At 25.1% G+C, this 12,498-nt stretch overlaps 3 protein-coding genes across 3 annotated transcripts; 2 read left to right on the top strand and 1 right to left on the bottom strand.

Annotated features, from left to right (window-relative positions):
- Positions 1–1,208: 1,208 nt before the first annotated feature.
- On the top strand, positions 1,209–3,044 carry PVVCY_0301350 (palmitoyltransferase DHHC11, putative; the record flags this gene model as incomplete). The annotated part of the gene is made up of 10 exons (XM_008628344.2): positions 1,209–1,268; positions 1,357–1,415; positions 1,520–1,629; positions 1,743–1,874; positions 1,988–2,049; positions 2,162–2,254; positions 2,346–2,381; positions 2,528–2,615; positions 2,741–2,828; positions 2,972–3,044. The coding sequence occupies 10 exons, from the start codon at positions 1,209–1,211 to the stop codon at positions 3,042–3,044; spliced, it is 801 nt and encodes a 266-aa protein (XP_008626566.2).
- Positions 3,045–4,123: 1,079 nt separating this feature from the next.
- Positions 4,124–6,577, top strand: PVVCY_0301340 (origin recognition complex subunit 5, putative; the record flags this gene model as incomplete). The annotated part of the gene is made up of 1 exon (XM_008628343.2): positions 4,124–6,577. One exon carries the CDS (start codon positions 4,124–4,126, stop codon positions 6,575–6,577), a length of 2,454 nt encoding a protein of 817 aa, XP_008626565.1.
- Positions 6,578–7,133: 556 nt separating this feature from the next.
- Positions 7,134–11,205, bottom strand: PVVCY_0301330 (DNA-directed RNA polymerase II subunit RPB2, putative; the record flags this gene model as incomplete). Its single annotated transcript, XM_008628342.2, has 2 exons — positions 7,134–11,017; positions 11,154–11,205. The coding sequence occupies 2 exons, from the start codon at positions 11,203–11,205 to the stop codon at positions 7,134–7,136; spliced, it is 3,936 nt and encodes a 1,311-aa protein (XP_008626564.2).
- Between the last annotated feature and the right edge of the window lie 1,293 nt (positions 11,206–12,498).

The following is a 12,498-nucleotide window of genomic DNA, read 5'->3' as shown; positions in this document are numbered from 1 at the left end:
AAACAAAAGAAATCATAAAAAAATGTAAAAATTTACAAAAAATAAATGACATATAATATAAACTATTATGAGATAAAAAAAAAAAATGAAAATTTAGAAATACAAAGAACTGTCCAAAATATATAAAAATAAGTACACGATATATTTTTGATACTTGCCTTTCTATTTTTAACGACATTTATATTTTGCTACATTTTTTTATTTATTAACTTTTTATCATTTTTACATATAATTCTTTTTACAATCTCAACTATTCCTATTCTATATATCCAGTGCAAATTATACAAAGTGCATTCTGCTTACTCATGTATGTAGTAGTATATATGTGTGTGTGTTTTTTTTTTTTTTAAATAATGTATTTTTTTACGATTTTTGAGAAAGGACAATAAATAATAAGTTTATTTTTATGAAATATGAAAAAATGATAAAGGAAATTAAAAAATATTAATATTATAAATATATGACAGAATATATGACAAAATATTTGGAAAAAAATCCTATAAATTTTCAAAGTACCTTATCAAAACATATATATTATTTCCAGTCCATATTAATAAGAAATGACTATTTCCATTTTTTAAAACTACAATATCTTAGTATTAAAAAAATAAATTACATATCCTTATTAGATAGTACAAACTATGTTATAAATATTTTCCTTTTTTCCAAAAAAAAAAAAATAAATCCATTCTTACACACAAATAGGATATTATATCACCCTATTAAACAGTTTCACCATTTTGTACAAATAATATTGTTTTCTCTTTTTTTATACAAAATTATATTTACTTATTTAATTAGACATATGCATAATTGAAACAAATATTTCGTATAAATACGGTCTTGTATTTCCTCATGATTATTTTATATTGTCTGTGTATATAAAATAATTTAGTTTAAATTTTAATATTTCTTATAAAAAATGGTATTTAATTTTAGTCAGTTTTCAAATTATTTTGACTCTTACCCTATAAAGGGAAATTTAAAAAACTAACACACAAATGAATTGCAAAATGAATTGCAAAATAAATTATGAAATAAAAAATAATGGAACATAAATCAGAGGATTTTTTTTTTAAATTAATCATGAATATATAATTGTAGTAAATTTTTCAAAATATTATAAATTTCCATATTTTTCTCTCCTTTCTCTTTCTTTAATATTGGGGAAAGACATTTGTAACACACCAAAAATAAAGGAAAATAAAATGATAAACAAAATAAAAACCATATTCCGTGTGTTATACAATTACGCTATTGTTTTATTAGTATAAATTAATCAAAATAAAAAAGGGAGTGAAAAAAAAATAAAAAAAAACATTATGCCACCCATTTCTCATTTTTACAAATTAACAGGTTTATGGGCTAGCTATTCAAGCAACTTATTTATGTTTCAAATGTGCATTAACTTTTTCGTAAAAAAAAAAAATAAGAAATATGTGTTGTAATTACAAAAATAACAGTGTTTTTTCTCTCTTTTTCTTTCTCTTTTTTATTCTATAATTTTTTCTTTATATAGGACAAAAATAAAAATACCATGTCTGATCTCATTTGGATTTACAACATGTATGACTTTATGGTGCCATATAAAATGTCTATTAAAAAATCCAGGATATTTAAACAAATCTGGTATTAATCATGAATATAATTGTTTTTTTTCATATTTTTTTTGTATATTTTTTTTGTATATTTTTTTCCTTCATATATTAATTGTACTTATTGCTATACATTTTTATTTATAGACTTTCCAGGAGAGAATATAAATATGTATGACCATAATATAAGCTATTGTAAAATATGTAATTTGCCAAAAATAAAAAGAGCTCATCATTGTTCAGCTTGTAATAAGTGTGTAAAAAGAATGGACCATCATTGTACGTATACAAACCTAAATATTAATTAAAAAATAAAAAATGTTTCCATATATATATTCTTACAATATTAATGACTTTATAATTTTCCTCAACCTTATTGTGCACTAATTTAGGTACATGGATAAATAATTGTGTTGGATTATATAACCAAAAATTTTTCATCCTCCTAAATATTGTAAAAAAAGCTATCCATTAGTTATTTATATAAAATTATTATGCATATAGACACACATAAATCTTTCCAAACATAATTCTCATCAAAGTTTGAATTCATTTTTATTTTTCAGTACAACTTATTAATGTGTTGTAATTCCTCTTTTATAATTTTCTATAAATTGATCATGTGCATTAAAAGGAGACCATATTTTAAAGATGAAAGTGTAATAAGAAAAAAGGGGAAAACAAAAAATATATATATATATTAAATTTTTCTTAAATTATTTGGACTATCTTTCTCTTTTTTTTTATCAGTGCAATTTCCTTAAAATTGACATTTTCCTTATCATAGTAATTTCACGACAAAAAATAATAAAGCAAAATAATAAAACAAAATAACAGCTAGGATACTATCTTTAATCAAGGGCTACTACCTTATAGCAACAATATTAACACAGTTTCCTAAACATGATTTTCTTTTTATTATTTTTTTCAAGGTTGTTTCTATATTTTCATTAATATTTGGAATATTTTCTTTTGTTATGCTTGTCGATCAGTATTGGGGAATAAAAACAAATACATCAGGTTTCGAGAACGACAATATATATATTTACATATTTGATGATATACATTTTTTTTAATTTCACACGATTAGTCATAAAAATATTATAATGCTATACCACATTTTGTACATTTCAAAATACATGCAGGTATTGAATTTTTGAAAAATATAAAAGGAGAAGAACAGAGTTTTTCTAAATCATTTATAGAAATCTTTGGGGAAGCATCACACACATGGTACCATATAAATACATGCACATAGTCAGCATACATTTACAAATTTCGTAACACCTAAGTATAAGCCAAGTGGCATACTCTTATTTTTGTTAATTTTATTGATTGTATTGATTTTATTACATTTATTTTCCAACTACTTTCAGGCTTATCCCTGTTGATGTAAAAATTAAGGACAATTTAGTGGACGATTTTAATAAAAAAATAAAAAAAAAATAATATAAATTTATGAACAGGAATAATATTTTAACTATTTTTATACCAACTAGCTAATTTGTACATATTTTTTTTTATGATTAGTAATATGTTCATATATTTTACAAAAATACTTATTTTTTTTCTTACTGTACATAATTAATTTGAGAGTAATTGAATTTTACTTATTTACATTTATATCATTCACCAATAGTTACATACGTATATTTGTGGATATACCTTTTTATTCTCATTTTAAAATTAATCTTTTCTTGTTATATTGTTTTACATATATTATTCCTTATTTTGTTACACAAGAACTTGTATATATCTTTAGTAAAAAGCTTATTAATTGTTATAAAAAAATGCGAAAATATTTGAAAACATTTAAAGTATTATTTAAAAAAATAAACATTTTGATATATGCATGAATTAAAATAATATAATTTTTAAATACACATGTCTTCCTTTTTATATGATTGGAAAAAATGCGCACCATGATATAATAAGAAAAATATGAAAAAAGATCCAAATATACATTGCATTAATTTTACAATTTTCCATAATTTGTAAATTTATTGGATTATATTTCACTAAATGCGATAAATATTTCTCTTATTTCATTTTGATGTGTAAATTAATTTGATACGATATAATTATTTGTATATGCTTATCCTTTATTTTTTTTTCTTTTCTTTTTTTTTAGATTTAAATTATATGAAAGTTCTTTGATTTGTAATTTATATGTATTTCTTACACATAAAAAAAATAAACTATTTATGGATTTACATTATTCATTTTTTTTTTTGTTTTAAATAAGTTTTTAATCCTAGTTATTAGTCATTTTATTCGGTCTTATTGTATATATGTGTGTACATGTGTGTGTATATGTGATGAGCTTGGAAAATAAAACGGTTTTCCTTTTTTCGTCTGCCATTTAGTTGTTTATTTATGCCCTTTCGCATATTGCATGATCCTTTAATTTTTTATTTTAAGTTTTACTGATAGTCACAATAGTTAGTACCATATTTGTTTCAACCTCACCATACAGATATGTATATATTTTATTAAAATGATATTTGTATAAGATAAAAATTAAGAAAATGCACAAAATAAAGGATAGCGAAAGTGATATAAATTCAGATGACTGTAATGCAACAGCACAGGATTGCATTTACAGTTTTAGTTCCCCAAAAAAACAAAAAATAAATATTTCAAATAGTTCCCTAAATTCGAGAACAAAGGGAAATAAGAGCACACTGCCATCAAATACTGATTCCACATGTACTAACCAAAATAGTATTAGTAAGTTAAAAAAAAAACAAAAGGATTGTGAATATATAAATGATAGTAATGAAGATAAAGAAACAAACGATAACGATGATAAGGATAGTGAATATCAACTGGAAAATGACGAAGATGATGATGATGAAGAGTATGAAGAAAATATAAACAAGTCAGAAGAATTAAATGATGGAAATGTGAACAAGTCAGAAGAATTAGATGATGAAAATGATAGTAAAGAAAATGATGATACAGAAGAACAGAATAGTTTATACGATGAAGAACTAAATGAAATAATTGATGAAGAATATTTTAAAGAAATAATTCCAGCAATACCACGTGATATATTAGGAACATATATAACTTGTTTAAAAACATGCGGATTTGAAAGAGAAGTACAATTAGATCGAATGATAAATTTGTTAGGAGATTTGAGAGATCCTATATCTGTGATACAAGTTTTAGGATTACCTGGAATGGGGAAAACAAAAGTTGTTAAAAGTTTTATAAAATTATTAAATGTACCATATGCATATGTAAATTGTTTAATGGCTGTTTATCAATCAGGAAAGTCAGCAAAGAATGCTATATACCATACAATACTCAAAGATTTAAGTGTTAGTTTATTAAAAGAATTTGATGAATATAAAAAATTTAATAATATTACAGATTATCAATATGATCCAACAAAACTAGTTCCTAACCATGTATCAAATACTGATGTTTTTTTTAGTACATTACATAAGCTTTTGTCATTTACTCCAGAAAATGAATTTAACTTGCAAAAAAATGATAAAGAAATGAAAGGAAATGACAAGAAAGGCAAAAATATAAAAATAAATGAAAAAGGAAAGCATAACAAACTTGATAAGGGTAGAAGTAAATCACAAAATATCTCATCTGTAGAAAAAAAACAGTTAGAAGACGAACAAAATAATGCAAAAAAAAATAGGATAAAAATATATAGCAATAAAAATTATTACAAAGATAAATTATATGATAGATCTGTTGTATTTATATTAGATAATATTAGATATTTGGTTAGAACCCATCCTGATTTATTTTATGCATTAACAAGAATACATGAATATATTAAAGGTCCTTATAATGATTTAAGTAAAGCTAATAAAACAACAAGAGGATTATGTGTAATATTAATTAATAGATCACCATTACCTGATGAAATATTTGATGGGTTACCACAACCTCCAACTGTTTGGTTTGATTCATATACATCTGATATGTGCAAGAATATATTATATAGATTATATAGTACTATGTGTTTTGAATCTTTACTAACTTATAATGATAAAGACCTCAAAATATATTACACTACAAATAATAATCAAGGAAATACAGGAAAAGAATTTATAATAAAAAAAAATAATGTTGTTTTAGAAAATGATGTTATATATGATATATGGTGTCGATATATTGATTATATTATAAATGTTTCGTATAAGGATTATAAAAGTGATTTTCATGAATTATTATTTATATGCTCTCATATGTGGCCTTTATTTATTAAACCAATAATAGATGGAGTATTAGAACCCATTGTTGAAAATATGAATGCCTTACAAAGAAATATAGATACTCATATTCGTGTTGCTACTTATAATCATGCTAGTCATTTTACCTTCGAGCTAACAGATTCCGTTTTTTTAAATCAGACAAATTTAAAAAATAAAATAGATTTATCATTTTATTCAAAAATATTATTATTAGGTGCATATTTAGCATCTAGAAATTCGCCATTAACTGATAAACGTTTTTTTAATGCAACTGTAAAAGGAGGTGCATTTAGTTTGCCCAAAAAAAGAAAAACAAGAAATAGTAATGAATCTATATTAACTTTAATAGGTCAATCTATTCCTAAAATTTTTACATTTATAAGATGGCTATGCATAACAGATTGTTTATTAGTATGTTTTTTTGATGAACAATTAATATTAAATAGTTTAATATGCCAACAAATAAATTCATTAATACAATTAGGGTTTGTTTCATATTATACACCTAATAATTTATCTTGTCTAGTGCGTAATAGTTTAATGAATGGAGTACAGTGGAGTGGTTTTTGTGGTAGTACACTTTTAAATTCAGCAAATAATTTTGCATTTTTAAATAATAGTGTTTTTTGTGAAACTAATAATTCAATTACTTACGACCCTCTCGATCCATATACAAAATTGACTATTCAGGTCCCAGAGGAAACAATCAGAATTATTTCAAAGGAACTCAAAATACCGCTTGACGAGTTGATATTGTAAATCATTTAAAACTGGCTTACTATCACTAATCAGACTGCCTCCTCTGGCACGATACTACATCATATGCTCATCCATTTATTTATTCGTTCATTACCAACATGTTTATTCATTAATTTGCATATTCTTTTTCGAACATTTTACTAATTTTTTTATACCCTGTTTGGTGATGGAAGTCGAGCAACTACCTCCACTACCAAGCAAGGGCCCAAGCACAACCACAAATTTTTTAAAAACTTTATTAAAATAATTCGTGTTTCAAAAGTTGTGTACATATTTCGAGGCAGAAATATGGCAAATGATGCAGATGCAGTATATTTTGTTTAGTTATAAAATATGGTTATATAATATAGTTATAAAATATGGCTATAAAATATAGCTGTAAACATTTAACGCTTATGTAGAAAAAAATGAAAATTTTTTTTCGATTTTTATGACATATTTTGAGGAATGTACATGCAATAGAAATAAAGCGCAAAGCGCAATTATTACAAAAAAAAAATTGTAAAATTAAGTATTCAAAGATTTGGGTATATATAAAAATGGATGGTTTTGGTTCTTACATATCTTCGAGAACAAGTTTTGGATATATTGCCATTGTCATTAGTTCTTGAAAAAGTAACTTACATGCATATGGAATATAAATTTGTGAAATATTTGTCTTACTATTACATATAGTGCATTCATAAGCATTTTTATTTATATCTGCTACACAACATAAACCACAAGTATCACAGACATGAACACGATATGCATCACTTTCTTCAAATAAACGTTCTTTTAACATTTTAGCAGATCCATGAGATATCATACAATCTCTTTCCATTTCTCCAAATCTTAAACCACCATCTCTTGATCTTCCTTCTGTTGGTTGTCTTGTAATCATAGTTAGAGGTCCTCTACTTCTGGCATGTATTTTATCTTCTACCATATGTTTTAATCTTTGATAAAATGTTGGTCCTATAAATATTTTCGATTTTAGCATTCTACCATTATGTCCATTATATAATATATCATTACCATATTTTTCATAACCTAATCTATGTAAACGTTCAGAAATTTCTTGAACTGTAATTTTAGAAAATGGGGTTGCATCTCCTTCTCCTCCCTCAATAGCAGCTACTTTACCAGCTAAGCATTCAACTAAATGCCCGATAGTCATACGAGATGGAACTGCATGTGGGTTCATAATAATATCAGGAAATGTACCATCAGATGTAAATGGCATATCTTCCATTCTATAGGTTATACCGATTGTACCTTTTTGTCCATGCCTACTTGCAAACTTATCTCCAATTTGGGGTATTCTAACAGATCGTACTTTTACTTTAGCAAATTTATTACCTCTACTATTTGATGATAACATAACTGTATCTATAACACCATTTTCATTTGATCGTATACTTAAAGAACAATCTTTTTTATATTGTTTCATTGCACTAGTAGTTCGAATAGTTAATGTCGGTACTTCTACATCTTCTCTAATAGTAGCACCAGCAGTACTACCATATCTATCACTGTCTGCTCCTGATACTAATGTAGTATGTGATTGGCCTGACACTGAATTGATTCTAGATGCAGTATCACTTCCAACACTACTACTACCAGATCCATATCTTTCATTTCCATTGGGATCAGAACCTGCATCTAACATACTAGAAGTATAAGATGGACTTCCCATCACACTAGAACTACTACTAATATTATCACTACCAACTGTATTATCATAAATATTTTTATTATTAGATGCAGTTAAAGAAGCATTAGGAATTTTTTTTTGAATTATTATATCTTCTTCATCATCAATACTTGGAGATACTTTCCCAATTATAATATCATCACCAAGAACCCGAATTCCAGGTGCTATCAAACCATCATCTTCTAATTTTGTATAATCACCTCTCTTCAACCCTTTTACTACTCTTACTGATGGTTTTTCAAATGATTCAATAATTAAACTACCTTGCTGTTTTTCTTCACTAGTATAAGTACGATAAAAAACACTTCTAAATAGACCCCGATCAATAGATGATTGATTCATGATTAAACTATCTTCTTGGTTATATCCTGTATAGCACATAATTGCTACAATTGCATTTATTCCAGCTGGTAAATCTTTAAAGTGTAAATATTCAGTAGCTTTTGTACATACTAATGGTTTTTGTGGATAGTATAATAAATGAGCTAACGTATCTAACCGTATATTAAAATTTGTTACATAAATTCCCATTGCTTGTTTACTCATTGCACTTTGATATGTATTACGGGGACTTTGATTATGATCACTAAATGGAATAATAGATGCACAAACTCCTAAAATTAAAGATGGATGAATTTCACAATGTGTATAATTATTATAATAACCCGTCCCTGTTTTTAAATCATCTATAAACATACTTATCATAGTTGTTTCTTCTTCTTCACAATCTATATATTCTATAATACCTTCTTGTATAAAATAATCCCAATTATATTGATCTGGATATTTTGTAGCATTTCTAATATGTTCTTTAGTTAATTTTAATTTATTTTTACCTCCTACATTTTTTACAACATATAACGGTCTCATAGCTCGACCAGAATCGGTAAAAATTTTTATTTCTTTACTATTTACATCTCTAACAATTGATGCTTCTGGTGATATATCACATCTTCTTCGTAATTCATATAGAGTTTCTATTAAGTTATCTATTTGATTAAAACATCCAACCCATTTTCCATTTAAAAATAATTTCACTTTTTCATTCATTAATTGTGGTGGTACTTCATCTAATGATTCTAGACCCCATTCTGTTAAAAATTCATATATATTATTAGTAGATGTACCAACACTTATATCACACATTAATGATAAATTTTTTACTAGACCAACAGATTGACCTTCTGGTGTTTCAAAAGGGCATATCATACCCCAATGTGTATTATGCAATTGTCTTGGTTTTGCCATTTTCCCTTCTCTACCTAATGGTGTGTTTAATCTTCTTAAATGCGATAAGCAAGAAGAATATGTTAATCTGTTTAAAACTTGAGCTACCCCTGTTCTTATAACTTTCCCATCTTTATCTTTACCCCAATTTCCTGTAGCTAATTGATATTGCATTCCTTGTGTTATTTGTGAACAACTTCTTATCGCTCCAGCTACATCAAAAGGTTTATTATTATCTATTTGTCTTTGTAATACCCTTCTTACATCTTTTGCCATTTTTCTAAAGTAAGTAGCAAAACTACTAGCCATAAGTGGACCAGCTATATCTAATCTTTTCTTTCCAAAATGATCTCTATCATCTTCTTTAATTCTTCCTAATTCTGCTAATAATAATCTATTTATCATATATCCAATAAAATACGATTTTTTACTTTCAACACCTGGGCCTGTACCCATATGTGGTAATACCTCTTTACGTAATAATTCTTTTGCATATAAAATTCTTTTATCTCTTGATGCACCAACTGTTGGACCTCTTTTTCCAATATAATCTAAACATATATCTTGAGTAGGATAATCAATACATTCTTCTAATGTTTCTCTCATTATGTTAATCATCATTTTGTCATTAAAGTCGTAGACAATACGTTGTAATATATCTCGATCCGAAGTACAACCTAATGCTCTAAATAATATTCCAACTGATATTTCAGTTCTTATATATGGTAATGTAGCAACAAGTAATCCACCACTTGATCTTCCAGAACCACCAGTTCTAGAACCCGATTTTGTTTTCATTTTTACAGAAAAACCAGATGTAGCTTGTGATTTTTCCATTTGAGATCGAATTTCTGCAATCCATCCAAATTTTGAAGAATGTTTTTTTTTAAATACATATATAAAATTATTTGCCATTCTTTCTTGAGCAACTAAAACTTTCTCACCACCATTTACAATAAAATAACCACCTTGATCTAAACTACATTCTCCCATATCAGAGATATCATTTTCAGGTAAACCCTTTGTCCAACAAAACATAGATTTAAGCATAAGAGGTATTCTACCTAAATTTATACGTTCATATACAAACTTTTCTTTTAAAATTTGTTTTTTTGTAATTTCATCAATCATATATGTACTTTGCTCTATATCAATATATATAGCAGATGAATAAGTTAAGTTTCTTAATCTGGCTTCTTGAGGCCATAGATTTTTATTAATTAAATTTTTTTCATCAAAAAATGGTCTATCTAATGATAGTTGTCCAAATTTTAAAGAATATATTATATTAGTATTTTCATCTTTATCAGGTCTATATTGTGGTTGTGGTTTTATTTCAATATGTGGATGTTCATCTATTATTTCTTGCATTCTATATTCTATAAAATCATTATAACTTTCAATTTGTTGATTTACTAAACCGTGACTAGCAAAAAAAGACCCTATAACAACCCAACTATCGTCTTCATTGATTTGGTCGTCGTCATCTTTGTCGCTCACATCTTCAATGCCATGGTCTGCAACAAGGAAAGGGTATAACATATGTCCACATATCTACTATCTTATACTTACTATGTAAATATTTTGCAAAATAAACTACACATGGTTATGCATAAACATGAACAAGGTTTGTATCGTATATGGGAGTCTTACCTGGCTTCATAAACCCAGGGTGGGGATACGGGTTTTCAATTTTAACATGCATTTGTCAAAATTATTGAAAAAAAAAAAATAAAAAAGGAATAGGAAATTCGTAATATATGCACAAATGTGTCCATATATATTTTGGGAGGCATCGCCTCGAGTATTATATTAGTTATAGCATTAAACTGAAAAAATGATTTTTTTTTTTTTCTTTCAAAAATATAAAACTTAAAACTAAGTAGTCAAATTATTATCACTTCAATATTTATATCTACACGTAGGTATTGTTAAAATATACAATCGTATATTTTTCAATATTAAATATATCGAACTCTTTTTTTATTTATTTTTTCAATAAATGTTTTGCTTTATTTTTTTGTAATAACATTGCTCGATTGATAGAATAAAACAAAAAAGGTATATTTATAAAATATACCATTTTATAAGTATTTTATTTCATAATATAATATTTATGTATACTCATATTTTTGAAACTCAAATTAATATCATAATTTAAATGACAAATTTATGAGCATCCATAGGATTATTGACAAAAAGAAAATTTATCATTTTTTACTTTAACAATATAAAATGGATTATATATTACTAAAATAATAAATATATAGAAGATTATAATATTATAAAAAAAATAAAAACTTTCAAGGCAACAATTGGTAGTCCCTTTTCTTTTCACCCTACATATATATCAAAAATACATGTACATATGTATGTATATAAAACGATAGTTGAAATTAATATATAGAGTTAATTATAATAATGATAAATAAAAATCCTAAACAAACAAATATAAATAATAAATTGAAAAATAAAAAAAATAAGAAATCATATATAATTGCTAAGGAATAAATGTGAAAAAGTTATAGTGGAAATTTTGAAGGAAACCAAAATACAACGAGCATAATAAATCAAATAAAAATTTTAATTATATCTTTAATTTAAAATAAATTCACTACCATTTTTTTTTTTAAATTATTTGATTATATTCTTAAAATTTAAGACTGACAAAATGTATTAATATTTACAACAAAACAAATATAAATCATTTAATTTTAAATAAAATGGAAAATTTTGAATTCCTTTAAAGTAAGAAATTTGTATTACATATAATTTACAAATACCATAATAAATTATTTGATATATATATTTTTCAATAAATAGATTAAAATGTTGTATTATTATTATATTCTTTTTTTATAATAAACATATTAATTTATTATAATGGTGTATCAAAGTATTATTGTCATATTTATATGTTAGCCCTAGTTATATCCATATTTGTATGTCTCACCATTTATGATATACTTGTGTGTACGCCCAATTTAGTTACCTGCTT

This window comes from Plasmodium vinckei, assembly GCF_900681995.1.
Source record: "Plasmodium vinckei vinckei genome assembly, chromosome: PVVCY_03".
Taxonomy (NCBI): Eukaryota; Apicomplexa; class Aconoidasida; order Haemosporida; family Plasmodiidae; genus Plasmodium; species Plasmodium vinckei.
Note: the sequence above shows the minus strand (reverse complement) of the source record. Positions and strands in the feature narration are given on the sequence as shown.